Here is a 14,705-nt window from a genome sequence, read left to right on the forward strand (position 1 = left end):
TCATATAAAATGAGGTATTTTAGTTACTGCTTCTGTAAATTATCTTTCCAGTGATCAATTTATGTATACATTCTAGTCTGGTACAAAGTTTGCCGTTTGAAATTAAATTTGGAGTATTGACTTCTTTAATGATTATTCATCTTATGTACCCTTACCTTGAATTCTACATAAACCATAAAATAGTGATTTTTCTGGGGGTTTTTTTGGGGGGGACAAATTCATAAGATTTATTATTTCTGCTAGTTACATGTTAGGACTACTTTATACTTAAATGATGAACAAATCAGGAATCTCAGAAATTTTAGATGTGGGTCTGGTTAGTTTTGGCTTGTGCAAACTGATACTGAATCAATACTGGAAATTTTCGTGGAATGTTCGGTAAACTGTTACATAAGCAAGGGCCCAAGTATTTTTTTAATGCACATTGTGAAATTGTGTGGATTTGGAATGCTGGTTTTTAAGCTTGAAATCTTTAGATAATGATATCATTTAGAATACTGATAATCTGTAATGGCTGTTTTTAGAGATTGGAAGAGAAAGTACGTTATAAATCGGTGTCAGTTACTGATAAAAGTTCTTAGATAAAATTTTTTTGCATTACATTTCCTACTGTGTGACCGGTCTCCTTTCTGAATTACAGTAGAGTCTTGATAGGTTTTTCTGTTCAGAGTTTTGACTTTTTAGAACAGATCTTAGAAGATTTGTTAACAGGAAATAATGTATAATTTTGTTATGATCCAAATCTGACTTGCAGTATGGGAACTAGTCACTTAGCTAATAAGCCAGTCACTGGCATCCACCTTGCAGCTCAGCCCTGTTGTGCTCCAGTTCTGGGGCTGTGGTAACACCTTAACTTTTTGTGTGTGAAAAACGACTCAAAAGAAAGCCAACCTCTGGTACTGGTATTGAATGTGGCAGAGCCTAAGAAAATGATGATTCACAGGCAGAAAATAGAAGTTTTACGCATATTTAAAGAGGAACACATTGGGTTTGGTAGTACCTTGGACTGATGACACAATCAAATCCATATGGAATCAGTAAAACAAATTTATGGAAAGTGTTCTGCCATGCAAAAGTTTCTCACCTAAGAAATAAAATTTAGTGAATCTAGATATTGGTTACCCTGTGTTAAGGAAGTATAATATGCACAGGATACTTTAATTTTTGATTGAATCTGGGAGATTGTCAGGAGTCTACATTAACATTTTTATTTTCACAATTTTAAAGATACACAAAGGTCTTCAGCTCATCTTTCAAGAATGTTAGGGATTTATTATAGTTTCTTCTACCTGCAAAGTAGTGTTTAGTGTTTATTTTGCTCTCTGTTTGCCCTGTTCCCCCCAGAATGAAAAATACTTTTATAGAAAACAGTTTTGTAGAATTCATCTTTCCACTTTATCTGTAAGTAGTACAAATGCAGTGTAAAATTTTGAGTTAAGATGACGAGAATATTGAGCCGTATCTATCAACAGTGTTCAGTAATAGTAAAACATCACAGGTGATTAAAATTCTATAGTTCATTTCTCCACCCCATGATAATACTGGTCTGAACTATTTATTGAAATTGAAGGCCAGCATCACTCAGAATGGATCAAAGAATTTGGTAGTAGAATTGATGTGAGAATAGCTTTTGATTAAGAAAAGAGTATAGTCCTTAATTTTCTTACACCTTAAAACAATTAGAATTTCAAAAATAGTTATGTCAGGAGTACTTTTCATAATAATATGTGGGGAGGGAACAATTAAAATGGTGTTTTGAACAATACATTTTCTGTGGTTTTAATGTCATATAGGCAGGCTGCTTGAGTTTGGACTTAGTTTTTCTGTCTCTGCCATTTTTTTAAAATGTATTAGGTATCTAGTTATAGTATGATCTTTGTAACTTGATCTTTAAGTATCTAGAATTATTTTAAAAGTTAGAAGCTTTAAAAAGGACTATGGGACCCCCTTCCTCTCTCAATAAAACCTGGCAGCAGATTGCTCTTTAATATTTATTTGGGTTTAATTTTTTTCTTTTTTTTACTGTGATAGCTAAAGGAAGAGGTATAATATTTCAGTGCATATTCTTGTTGATTATTTTTAAAAGTAGCAAGTTAAATATTGTAGCATTTAGCATTTTAATGTTCCCTCTTGAAAAGTGAAGAGGAAAACAGAAGGTATATAATCCAGCACAGTCCTCCGTGTAAATAGGTGAAGTCATAAATAATATGCACATGAGCATACTACATATCTATAAGTGGATTGAAATAGGGTATTTTTTTTTAAGTAAGCAGGTTATTCTTTTCTGAAATCTTGTTACTGCAGAAGAATGGTTGAGAGCCTCAGATTTTAGATGTCTTCAATTTCAGTTCTTTCCTATTTAATCTTTACCTTGCTTTTAAGAATATGTATGTTTAAGAGGGGGTACATTGGTTTCCTTCTTTTCAACTGGATAGTTTGTTTTTAATTTTACTAAAACCAAAGAAAATGTAATTTCCATGACCGAGAATACATCTTTTTAAACATTAATTCAGCATTTAGTTCTTTTAGTAGCACAGTTTGTGATGTCATCTTATATATTAATTAGTAGACTTTTAGCTCATGATACTACTAATTCTCTGATTTTAGAGCATTACGGCATAATAGAAAATGGGCTACATTTAATTAGAATTAGAAAAACCTAACAAAATTTGGATATCTATTGCTGTTTACTAGTCATGTGATCCTGAGTGTAAGTTTATTTAAACTTCTCTACTAAGGAGATGCTATTAAATATTTTTCCGTCTCTCCTCACTCAAATTTTTAAATTATTTATTTTTTGGTAGGGGGGCTTTTGCTAGTAATGGCAGCGTGGTAGCATTAGAGAGAAAGTGGCAAGCATCAGGTTTGTTATTTGTTTCTTCTGTACTTATCAATATTTCATTAGTTTTCTTATGATACGGATGGAGTACTGTAGTATTTTCCTTGTTTTAGCACTGTAGCTATATAACTATGTTACTGCATAATTAAATATGATAATAACATTTGCTTTAGCAACATTAATTCTTCTACTGAACCATTGCTTGTGTTAAGACATAATTCATTGCTTTGTGTTTCATTTTCAGATCAAGAAAAGGCTTTTTTTTGGATGGGTAGCAATATGAGTATTGAACCTGTAAATGTTCAGCTTGCAAATAAGGGTAATGTGGTGAAGACCATCATCCCCTGATGAAAAATTAATGTCACATGGTCCATTATCTAGCTTTTAGAGCAAGTATTCTTAAAACTGTTTCTCTGCTCTTTTGGTTAGAAACATTTTTAAAAAGGAACAGATTTTCCTGGCATAAGTAATTTGTTACCTGAGAAAACTGTCTTTTTCAGTGTTCATTTTAAGGGTGTTTTATTGTTTTTAAAAAGTTTCTTAAAGATTGATATTTTTAGAGGGAGCATAATAGTTTTACCTATATCGTAAAAGTATCTTCTGAAATCTGTGGCATTAAGATCAAGAGGTCACTTTTAAATACAGATTTTTTTTTTTTATATTTTTATTTATTTATTTTTGGCTGCGTCGCGTCTTTGTTGCTGCGTGCAGGCTTTTCTCTAGTTGCGGCGAGCGGGGGCTACTCTTCATTGCGGTGCGCGGGCTTCTCATCATGGTGGCTTCTCTTGTTGCGGAGCACGGGCTCTAGGCACGCGGGCTTCAGTAGTTGTGGCATGTGGGCTCAGTAGTTGTGGCTCGTGGGCTCTAGAGCGCAGGCTCAGTAGTTGTGGCACACGGGCTTAGTTGCTCCGCGGCATGTGGGATCTTCCCAGACCAGGGCTCGAACCCGTGTCCCCTGCATTGGCAGGCAGATTCTTAACCACTGTGCCACCAGGGAAGCCCTTAAATATAGATTTTAATGTTGGGAATTATTCTTCCCTAATACAGTTTTTTTTTTTTTAAATCACATTAATTTCAATATTAGGTACCTAAGTTGTCCCTGTGGTTTTACACACATAGCATTTGGTATACATATTTTAGTTTGTATACATATATTTTAGTTACTAGTTTGCTACACTTATTAGCCTGATAACAAGACATTGGAAGTACAAATAATACTAATTTGGTCTACCATAATGCTTGTTTGCCTATAAATAATTAAAATGTTGCTAATGATATAGTACTCGATTTGTATTCTTAATGGCATTTTAATACTTTTCCCTTGGTTACAACATAATGTTCATAGGGGAAATTTTGGAAAATATAGGAAAAAAGAAAACACAGTTTGAAGAAAAGAAATACATTATTTAAAACATTACTTTGAATGCTGTATTTGTCTCTGTCTCTTGCTGCCTCTGTTTTTCTGACTCTCTTGTGTTTGTAAGTGTGAATGTTCGTACGAAAAAACACAAGTTTAACCGTCTAATAGAAAATACTGCTGAATATTTTTTCCTGAGCTCGGAATGAATAAAGGCTTTATAATAACTTTAAAACAAAAAGAAGAAACCATAGTAAAAATACAGACCCATTTGATTCCATTTTGTTTAGAAAGAAGTAAAATTTAAAAGGCAGGCTAGGAAAAAGGCTTCTTACTAAATCTGTTTCAATTTTCGTATTCCTTTGTTAGCAGTTAAGACTGGATTATACCTGTACTTTACCTTTTCTCCTGGTCTGTCGTTTTGTTTTAGCAAAGCATATTCTTGAACTTTTGGCAGGAAAAAAATACCGTAAGACTATTCAAGTTTTTTCTTGTCAGTCATTTTATTGATTATTCTTAATGCAGATTAGAAGAATCACTGACCAATCTATAGGTAAAGCTCCATTTTAGCTTTTACTTTCAACCAATTTTGCCTGTAAAACCTGGACCCAAACTGTTACCAAGTAAAATAACTTGATATTTATCAGTAGTGACCAGTGAAATAAGCAGAAAATGGGGAATAAAGAGGAGGGCCCAAATGAACACTAATCATTAACAAATTGAATAATCAACCCTTGACTTAATTGAATATTGGCTGTGTTCATATAGCCATAGAAGCATGTGTACAGGACTTGAGGATGGTAACTTTTAGTAGTTAGCATTAAAAATCCAATTGAGTGAGTAGTGCTGGGTAGTGCAGAGTTAAGTACTCTCTTTGGGGACTCTTAGTCCTGTCCTACCTGCCTATTGCTGGGGTGCTGTGAGGAGCACATGTGAAGTGTGTGAAAACACTGGTTTGATTTTAATTGTGGATTTTATCCTTATAAAAAAGCAGTGGTTCAATATTACTGTAAGGTAAAAATCTTCAGAACATGAGCAGCTTCTTATATTCTTCACTCTGGTCACTCCCTGGTAATTTCTTTTAATTTTGTTTGCAGAACAGATCCTTGACCTTTGTCTGAATTTTGTGTGTTTTAAAAAACTGATGAGAGATCCCCCTCTAGTGTCTGAATTATCCATTCTTAAAACATTTGTGTCAGTCGTAAGAAGTTTTAGGAATTAAGCTGGCTGTTTTTTCCTTTCACATCTGGACATAACTTTTTTTTTTAACTTTTCTTTTTTGGGGGAGAGGGGAGGAGTTATTTTCCTTTCTTAAAAAGGGCAATGGAATTATGGGTAGGGTGTGGATTGAGGGCAATAGAAAACATGGGAAAGGAAGGATCAAAATGCCATTTCTACCTTTTTAGAAACAGTTATTTTTAAATGACCTGGAATAAGGCCAAACTATACAGTGTTGTTTTGTTTTAGTTTACATTTGTTTCTGAATTAAGTGCAGCTTAAAAATACTTTGTTTTGGAATTCTTTATGTCATCAGATCTCATCTTGAGCGTTCCAGTTTCTGGAAAGCAGCGGTATTGTTGGAAAATGGTTTTAAAATAGAGCCTGATACTCTTCATGGAGGTGTTCTAACTTTGTTACTTTTTGTTACTATTGTTGCCATATTTTTCCATGTTGTTGCCATTTTATATTTTATGTTGTGTGTTCTAATGGCAAGTTGCACTTTTACATAGTTCCCATTGTTTCTCAACCAAGGAAATAAGGAGATTCTTAAGCTATTGGCTCTCTGCCACCTCTTCCTCTTAAACATACAGCACTCAAACACATATAGGCCTTCAGCTACTAATCTTGTGAAGGGTTAGGGAAACAGGACCTTTCTCATTTGACCCATGGGCTTTTGTAGCTTGAACAAGGAAAGTAGTGTTCTGAAAGCTACAGCATTTATGAAGGCTCTAGCAAAAATATTTCATGTACATGGACTAGAGATTAACTCTTCATCTTGTTCTTCAACAAATTAAACAGTGCAAACAGTTTCAAGTGCATTCTTGGTCATGAAATGCTTGGATGAATTATAATCCTAATTGCTATTGTTCATTCCCACAGCTGTACTTTTAACTGCCGAAGCCGTGCATTCTTCAGCCAGTAAGATAAATAACAGCATTCTGAAATCCATTATTTTGTGGCATCTTAAATTGCAAATATGTCATTGGCCACCTTAATCTTATTTTTGTTCAATTGTTAGCAAAATTAGAAAAAAAAGTTACTATTTCTTTATATACATAAAATTTTTGTTAATAGAATGATTATGGGGTTTTTATAAAAATCCTTTCATTAATAGTCTTAAATTTTGAAGGAGGCAGTGGAGACCAGGGATTTATTTTAGTGCCATGGAAATAATTTGTATTTGTTATCAAACAGTTGATATTTTAGGAGGTAGCTTTCTCTAAGATTTGAAAGAAAGTAATAGGATTTCGCTTTTCTGCCTTAATAGAACAGTATTCTGAATGTAAATCTAGAAGCCAGATTTATTCTGTGATTTGGCAAGTCATTTATATGCATAATGGTTCCTTTAAAATTTGAACTGTTTATTAACTGAAGTATTTGTAATAAATTTGAAATTTATATTTGAGAGATTCGAGTGCCAATTATAACCAAACCTTCCTTATTTAAAACAACTTTTTGATGACTGAAAAACCGTACAGCAAAAGTGGGGTAGATATAACTAGTAAGAGTTACCAAATTTTTATTTTTTCACTCTTTCTAAAACTCAGTTTTAAGTAGAAGATTTGAATTACCATATTTACAGGCATCTGTTATAACAATTGTTCAGTAATAATTGGAGCGTTACATGTCAAATGAGTACTACTATAATATGTCACATTTCCACAGTATGTACTCCTCAGAATGAATGTCTTTGCATTCTTCAATCCATATAAGCATGAGAAATTCTTTTTTAACAACCACACATTTTGCCATCTCATATCTTAATTGTAAGGTATTCTTTTCAAAGTTAGTTCTTTCTTATAAAAATATTACTTAATATTGGTATTTTTAAATTCTAATAGGTGATATTATCTCCAATAGCTAACTTTTATTGAGCACTTCCTATATATGTCAGACACTGTACCATTGTGTATCATTTGATATGTTACCCTTTGAGATAGTAGTAGTATTCTTCCTTATTCCCATTTTACATTTGAGGAAACATGAAGAGAAATATTGAGTTGGCCAAAAAGTTCGTTCAGGTTTTTCTGTAAGATCTTACAGGGAAAAACCCGAACGAACTTTTTGGCCAACCCACAAAATAATTTTGCCAAAGATCACAAAGTAAGTTAATTGGAGTCAGATCTTTCTGACTCCTAGAATCCATGTTCTTGACCACTGGTGAAGTCTTATGTGAAAGTTAAATACATTATCATACAGTCTCCAGATGGAATATTGTGTAGCCATTAGACATGAGGGCTGGGACTTCCCTGGCGGTCCAGTGGTTAAGACTCCGCGCTTCTACCACCGCAGGGGCACGGGTTCAGTCTCTGGTTGGGGAACTAAGATCCCACATGCTGTGCAGCGCGGCCAAAATATAAATTAATTAATTAAAAAAAAAACAACCACTGAGGGTAATAGTGACTACACAGTGACATAGAAAACGCACGTGGTACAGTAAGTGAAAAAAGACAAGGACTACAGTTAAATGTTCATAGTGGTTCTAAACATCTTTAGACTGTTATCTTTGATTTTTCATTGCTTTTTTTATACAGTATAAATAACATTTAGCTTTTATATAATTTTGCTCATTAATTTAAAGAATTTCTGTGAACAGGAAACCTAAGACTGCATGTAAACCAGGTCTGGTCAGCAAAATGACAACTTAGCTTTATAATAGACCATAGCATGTTCAGTTTCCTTTTTAATTTGACCTAAAGCCATTTTTTACTGGACTTATGCCAGCTCTAATGTAATCTCTCATCTGTATTCTTGAAGCCTAATGGAATAGTAAAATCTTCTTAAAGATAACTTAAATGTGTTATATAGTGTCCTCAGGGTAGCTTGTGCACAAAAGATGTTTTCTTTCCCACCCTGTAGAGGTATCTCATTAGGACACCCAGTAGTGTCATTATTAAGTTTTCATGTGTTTCTCAGTTTTGATGCTAATCTTTGTGCGTATGTGCCTGCATTTTTTTTCTCTGCAGCACCAATGTGGTTATGAATTATTCAGAGATAGAGTCTAAGGTTCGAGAAGCAACGAATGACGATCCTTGGGGACCTTCTGGGCAACTCATGGGAGAGATTGCCAAGTAAGTGATAATTTGACTCAGCAGTGCAGAAAGAATGCAACTATCTTCACCCAGAAATGTGAAATTTGCTTTCAGTTTTAAACTGTTTAGCTGCCAGATATAAATTTTGCATATAATCATTCAGATATTAGTGGGGGAAGTTTTACAGAGGATCCATTCCCCTTAGATATTAGCTCAGAAAAGTAAAATAAAATTTTTCTTTTTCAATGAAGTTTAGAAAAACTTTGTTAAAATTTTGACAAATGCATATAAAATGACTTAAAGCTAGGAAAATTTTTTCCTGATGAACATCTGGATGATTATGCCAGTGAATGAAGGGCTTGTAAAATACGATATTAATTAGTGGGACTTATGAATGTGCTCGATATTGTATAAAATATAAGAAAGACATTTTTAAGGAAGCATATCTAAATTTTTTTGAATTAAGCTTATTAATTTTTTAAAGCTCTTTAGGAAAACACAGAACAAGCCTGCCATCTACTGTCAGAATTAACACACTGCAAACTCTTAAGGAAAATTATTCTTTTCTCAGGGCTACATTTATGTACGAACAATTTCCAGAACTTATGAACATGCTTTGGTCACGAATGTTAAAAGACAACAAAAAAAATTGGAGAAGAGTTTATAAGGTATGGGTTTTAGTCTGTATTTATTATTTGACACGTTGAAGACAAATGCTTGAAGTTTTAAGGTGTACATACATAAGTGATTATGAAGGATGTTGAATCCTAGAATAGAATATTCTAAAACATTAAAAGAAGTAGATTTGCTGTTTGTGTTCTGTTTTCTAGTCACCATAAACAACTCTTCATATGTTTGTGCATGTCGAAAGTAATGAATCTATAGTAGTATGCATGTTTAGTGTATGAGCAGTTAAGATGAAAACCACCCTCTAATATGGTTTGTCATCTCTACGTAAAAATTTGCCAGTATTATTACAGTATTGTGCACCAAAAATATGTGTTAAATTTAAGTATAACAAGAGATTCTAAAACATTAAAAATCTAACATTTTAAAATTTGCAAATATGTACTCTTTTGTTAGATTCTTTTCATTTAATACTGATCTCATCATATGTAGAATTCTGAAACAAGATAGTAATCTGTTCTTCCATCCCCACGATATTTTCTCACTGCTGAGAAAGTTTTTCTGTGCTTTCCAAAATGGTGTTATTATATTTATATTTGAAATTTTGAAAGCAATGTTTCTGGCTTTTAGTATTGAAAATCAATGCTTTATTTAGTTTCATGCTTTTGATGTTGTTTCTGAAAACATTCACTGTCATTCCTTTAGCTTATACAGTAGTAGTGATGAAATAGTTTAAATTTCTATAAATTAATTTTTTTTAATTAGAGCTTTTTGTTTGTTTTAATAATTCTTGGGTAAACTGCTTTTTTAACGAATAAATTCCTGGTAGAATGAGGGTTTTTTGCCCCTCAGTTTCTTCAACCTAACTAGATTTTCATAGATCTTTATGTGAGGTTTGTTCCAAACAAAGTTAAGTTCAGAATTTATAATTCACTGGTTTTTAGTGTATTCACAAAGTTGTGTAGTAGTTACTAATATCTAAACCAGAACATTTTCATCACCTCAAAAAGCAATCCCGTAAACATTCTTTTCTCATATTTGTTGGCAGCAAGTTTTTTTTTTCCTTTGATTCTTTTTTTTTTTTAACGTGTCAGCATAAATCACGTTTTTAGCAGAAAATATCTATATTTTCTAAAACAAGCAGCAAGTTTTTTAAACAAAAGCCACATCATAAACCTCCCAAATTAAATTTTATCCGGGAAAAATGCTGTGAGGTCATATAATTACCAAATAATTGTTCTCTTTAAACTGATGTTTCTAACACTAAAACTGAACCAGCTTTCTAAAAGCTTAGTGTTCATTTATATCATACATTCAGATATTTAACATCTAAGTTTTTTTTTTAATCTTTTGACACATGTATCCAGTGGACAGTTTATAATTACTACGCTTGGTATAAGAGGAACTTTAAATTGATAATATGAGTTTTTAAAGGTACTTTTAAAGTCTAATGTAAGGTAAAGAACCCCACACACACATACACACACAAAGATTATTTATTTGCTAATGTTAGAATTTTTTTTTTTTTTAGACATTTACCAGAGCTCTACCAGAATTTATTTCATTAAATCTCATTTGGTGCTTTGTATTTTTACAGTCATTGCTGCTCCTAGCTTACCTCATAAGGAATGGATCAGAGCGTGTTGTTACAAGTGCCAGAGAACACATTTATGATTTGCGATCCCTGGAAAATTACCACTTTGTAGGTGAGCAATAGAAAAACCTTATAAGCAAATTAAAACAGTAGTTGGAGTTGTCAGTCACCTGAACCAGCTTAGAAGCTTCTCCGCTCTAATTAGAATGTGACTGTTGCTGGTTGTGTGACGAGTGCAGAATCCAAGACGTGGGGCCCTAGAGTATTAATTAGTGAAGACAAGAACTTGCAGAAAAGACTGGCTAATAACAACAGAACCAACACAACATGAGTGTTCGGGTTTATATTAAAATATGCACTGGAGACTGGTCCCCTGTGGTGTCCATAAAGGAATAGCTTTAATCATATGGGAAGAAAAGGTTAGAGCTCCAAAACACACACATCTGTTTGAAGCTGGGGGTTTTTTTTCCTCCCACCAAATAATATTTACTGTGCAAAGGCAGCAAGGCCAGAGTGTGTTTTGAATGTGAAAGAGGATACAGAATGAACCACATTTCATTTTGTAGCATACCCCAGTTGAAAGCACTTTAAAAATTCAGTTTTTCAGCTACACTAAATCCTGGTAATTAGTGTTTCCAAACTTGTATTGGGGAGACGAAGGTGTTTGGGTGCTTTTCAGTCATTAAAATGTACGTTTTGTTTTGTTTTGTTAAAATACCATAGAAAAAGAAAATAACATTTTTGGATATTAGTCCATTTTGTATGGTTATTGTTAGTAATCCTTTTTAGTGGATCTTTAATTGATTTTGCATAGAACCGTTATCTGTGGTCCTTTTTAGTTCATCTTTGCACTCTCTTGTAAGGCAAAATTGCATCTCAAGACTTAGGATTTGATGAGGGAATGACAAAATTCAGTAACACAATTTGCCTCTTTTTATTCATTTTAAAATATTGAAGTTGGTTTCTTGTGTTGAAATTTTCATGTCTTTTTTGTATGTGTTAAAGGGTTTGATACATATTAACTGAATTCTTAAGGTTTTGTTTCTCCCTTACCATCCTCACAGATGAGCATGGCAAGGATCAAGGTATAAATATTCGCCAGAAGGTGAAAGAATTGGTTGAATTTGCCCAGGATGATGACAGGCTTCGTGAAGAGCGAAAGAAAGCAAAGAAGAACAAAGACAAATATGTTGGGGTTTCCTCAGACAGTGTTGGAGGATTCAGATACAGTGAGTATCAAAGACAGACTGGCACCTAAGCATCAGTTTAGCTTCTTGGGTGTATTTTAAGAATCACTGAAATACAGAAGACAAAAATGCTATTTTGAATACATACAATACTGAGATATATATAATACTCATTTTGGCTCCTGTAGATCTTAGGAATCTTTCTATTTTTTACTTTTGTGGTTCAAGAATATGATTTTAACCATTAAGCATTATTGAATGACCAAACTTTGAGTTGACATACAGAGAGTAAAATAGATATATGCCCTTTCCTCTTGGGGTTCCCATTCTAAGAAGAAAAAAGGACTTCTGTAACTTACCATGTAGAACATGAAAAAACAAAGTTTGATGAAGAGATTCATCCTCCTAGTTCAAAACCAGTTTAGTTCTATTTTTGGCCAAAAATAGAGCTACAGGTTAGTCCATCCTCAGTCTTTTTCCTTAATTAAGCACTGCGTTAATTTGACGTAGAAAAAGGTAACTGACAATACCATCAGTTTTTTGTCTAGGCCTATCACTGTATTGTTCCTAATGTATTTAAGAACAGCTAGAACATTCATCTCTCATGTTTATTTTATTTATTTATTTATTTCGTGGATTATATCTTAAATTTTATTTATTTATTTATTTATTTATTTATGGCTGTTTTGGGTCTTCGTTTCCGTGCGAGGGCTTTCTCTAGTTGCGGCAAGTGGGGGCCACTCTTCATCTCAGTGCGCGGGCCTCTCACTGTCGCGGCCTCTCTTGTGCGGAGCACAGGCTCCAGACGCGCAGGCTCAGCAATTGTGGCTCACGGGCCCAGTTGCTCCGCGGCATGTGGGATCCTCCCAGACCAGGGCTTGAACCTGTGTCCCCTGCATTGGCAGGCAGATTCTCAACCACTGCGCCACCAGGGAAGCCCTCTCATGTTTATTTTTAATGTAATAATATGGTTTTCCTAAAATAGATCACTAGGTAGGTGCTTGAAACAGATACAGAAAATAAGAACTCTCTTTCACAGGATGTTCCTTTGGACTCATTCTGTCTTCTGTGAACACTGACAGTCCCTTGTCAATTTGTATATACACAGACAGGCCAGTGCCGCGTATACTTAGCAGCTGCATATTGGGGCTCTCTAACTGCCCCCCAACCATATCTAAGTTTGTTTATATTTGAATTATACTGAGATCTTGTAACTCCTTCATTGTAACTGTGTAAAAATCTTCTATTTCTTACCTTGCGAGTATCTATAAAATGTCTTCGCTCCTTTGCTCCTCTGCTTTCTTGCCCTCAGATTAAAAATACTGCACTTAATTGGTTGATGTTTCTAACAGCAGAAAAATTCCTTTTTTTAATGTCCCATATCACATTTAAGTCAGTTCTTGAATTGGGCAAAAATGTTTCTCTTAAATAAATCACATAAATATGTTTTGGAGTTTTTATTTGTTTAGGGGAGTAAGAAGTCTTTTAATTATTTACCCAAGTTAATATTTTATTCTTTAGATTTTTCAAAGTAGCTTTAGCAGTTTAATGTGTTTTTGAGTAGAAAGAGCTGTTCTCCACTCCTTTCCTCATTCTACTTGCTAGTAGTCCTTTTTTTAATCAGCACAATATATAATTAGATAAATTTAGACAATTGAGTAAGTTTTTAGACTTAGAGTGAACTAATTACATCATCTGCATTAGAGATAGAGTTGAATGTCCTGTGTATCTGCATTGCCTTCTTTTATAAATTATTTTTAATGTTATATATATTATTCAGAGACTTAATCAACTTTAACTATTTTACATGCTTTTTATTTTGACGTTAGATAATGTTTTGCCAATATCCAGTATCTCTGGCACTCATTTAGTATGATGTCCACCGTGCTAATTTAGTTTTCATCTGCTTTCATTTATCCTGTAAATTTGTTTCTTTTCAAAGTCTAGTTCATCACATTGTTATTGAAGTGTACATATACATTGTTGGAGAGCCATTCATTTTTATAATACCATCCTGGCTTAAATTTTGTCTAGAAAACATTTTGTCATGTTCTCTTTAAGTTGGTGGTCACTTTCAGATTCAGTAGACGTATTTTTAAATCCTCAAACTCTCACAGAAAATTTTGGCTTTGCAGTTTTACTGAGTAATTCAGCAAGATGGTTTTGTTTGATCTCCAGAGGGCATGTATGCCATCAGAACTTGTTAACCAAAGTTTAAACAAAAGCTCAGTTATCTACCTTTTGATTATTTTGCTGTTTCCCGTTGGTCTTTCCTTTTTCTCTGCACCCTGCCTTAATTTTCGGTCTTCTTTTTAACCACACGTGATTTTTCTGCACCTTGTACTCTTGGCTCTTAAGTTGAGTTTGGACATGGAAATGGAAAAGGCTCCATTTAGTGCCTGTGATTCCTATCTCTTCTTTAGGCCCTCAAAGTCAAGGACTAAAACAAATCTTGACATTTTGGGGCTTTTTTTCACTGCCAGTGATCTACTATCTCCATTATCAAATTCACACAGAGGCTCCCTAGGTTTTGCCAGTCCCAGCATAATGTTTGGACTTGGTGTTTGAATAGATCATCACTGTTCTGAACTGCTTGAGCATATTTCATGATTCTAGTCTGTATAGTTTTTGGTAGTTAGAATATTCTTTTCTTTTTAAAATAATTGAAGGGTGCTTTCCCATGCCATGAAGTACATTTATTTTTCTAGTTTGATGGTAAAGAATGACAGTTATGAGTCTTTACAGTATATTGGGATATGTAGCATTCAGAGTAGTGTTTCCTATAGTTTGTGTTTTGTAAGAGATTGTTGCTTTCCAATGCTTTTCTAATAATTGAAAAACCATTAAG

General features: G+C 33.7%; 2 protein-coding genes and 1 long non-coding RNA gene across 8 annotated transcripts in view; 2 read left to right on the forward strand and 1 right to left on the reverse strand.

Moving 5' to 3' along the window:
* Positions 1-14,705, forward strand: part of CLINT1 (clathrin interactor 1) — a 66,370-nt gene that overhangs the window by 29,347 nt on the left and 22,318 nt on the right. For 5 of the 6 annotated variants that reach the window (XM_082453907.1, XM_082453910.1, XM_082453906.1 and 2 more), the window contains exons 2-5: positions 8,384-8,488; positions 9,021-9,117; positions 10,674-10,782; positions 11,735-11,899. In XM_082453907.1, coding sequence (XP_082310033.1) covers positions 8,384-8,488; positions 9,021-9,117; positions 10,674-10,782; positions 11,735-11,899 — 476 coding nt within the window. Of the gene's footprint in view, positions 1-3,139; positions 3,159-8,383; positions 8,489-9,020; positions 9,118-10,673; positions 10,783-11,734; positions 11,900-14,705 lie in introns of those variants that run through there. The other variant, XM_082453908.1, reaches the window with a different exon arrangement.
* LOC309656971 overlaps positions 1-14,705 on the reverse strand; it is a 222,452-nt gene that overhangs the window by 23,747 nt on the left and 184,000 nt on the right. The gene's annotated exons all lie outside the window — the stretch shown is intronic.
* Positions 11,909-14,705, forward strand: part of SOX30 (SRY-box transcription factor 30) — a 165,049-nt gene continuing 162,252 nt past the window's right edge. The window contains exon 1 of the mRNA XM_082453969.1: positions 11,909-12,803. The gene's annotated coding sequence lies outside the window, so the exon portion shown is untranslated. The remainder of the gene's footprint in view (positions 12,804-14,705) is intronic.

Source organism: Balaenoptera physalus (genome assembly GCF_965194825.1).
Source record: "Balaenoptera physalus genome assembly, chromosome: 3".
In the NCBI taxonomy this organism is placed as follows: domain Eukaryota; kingdom Metazoa; phylum Chordata; class Mammalia; order Artiodactyla; family Balaenopteridae; genus Balaenoptera; species Balaenoptera physalus.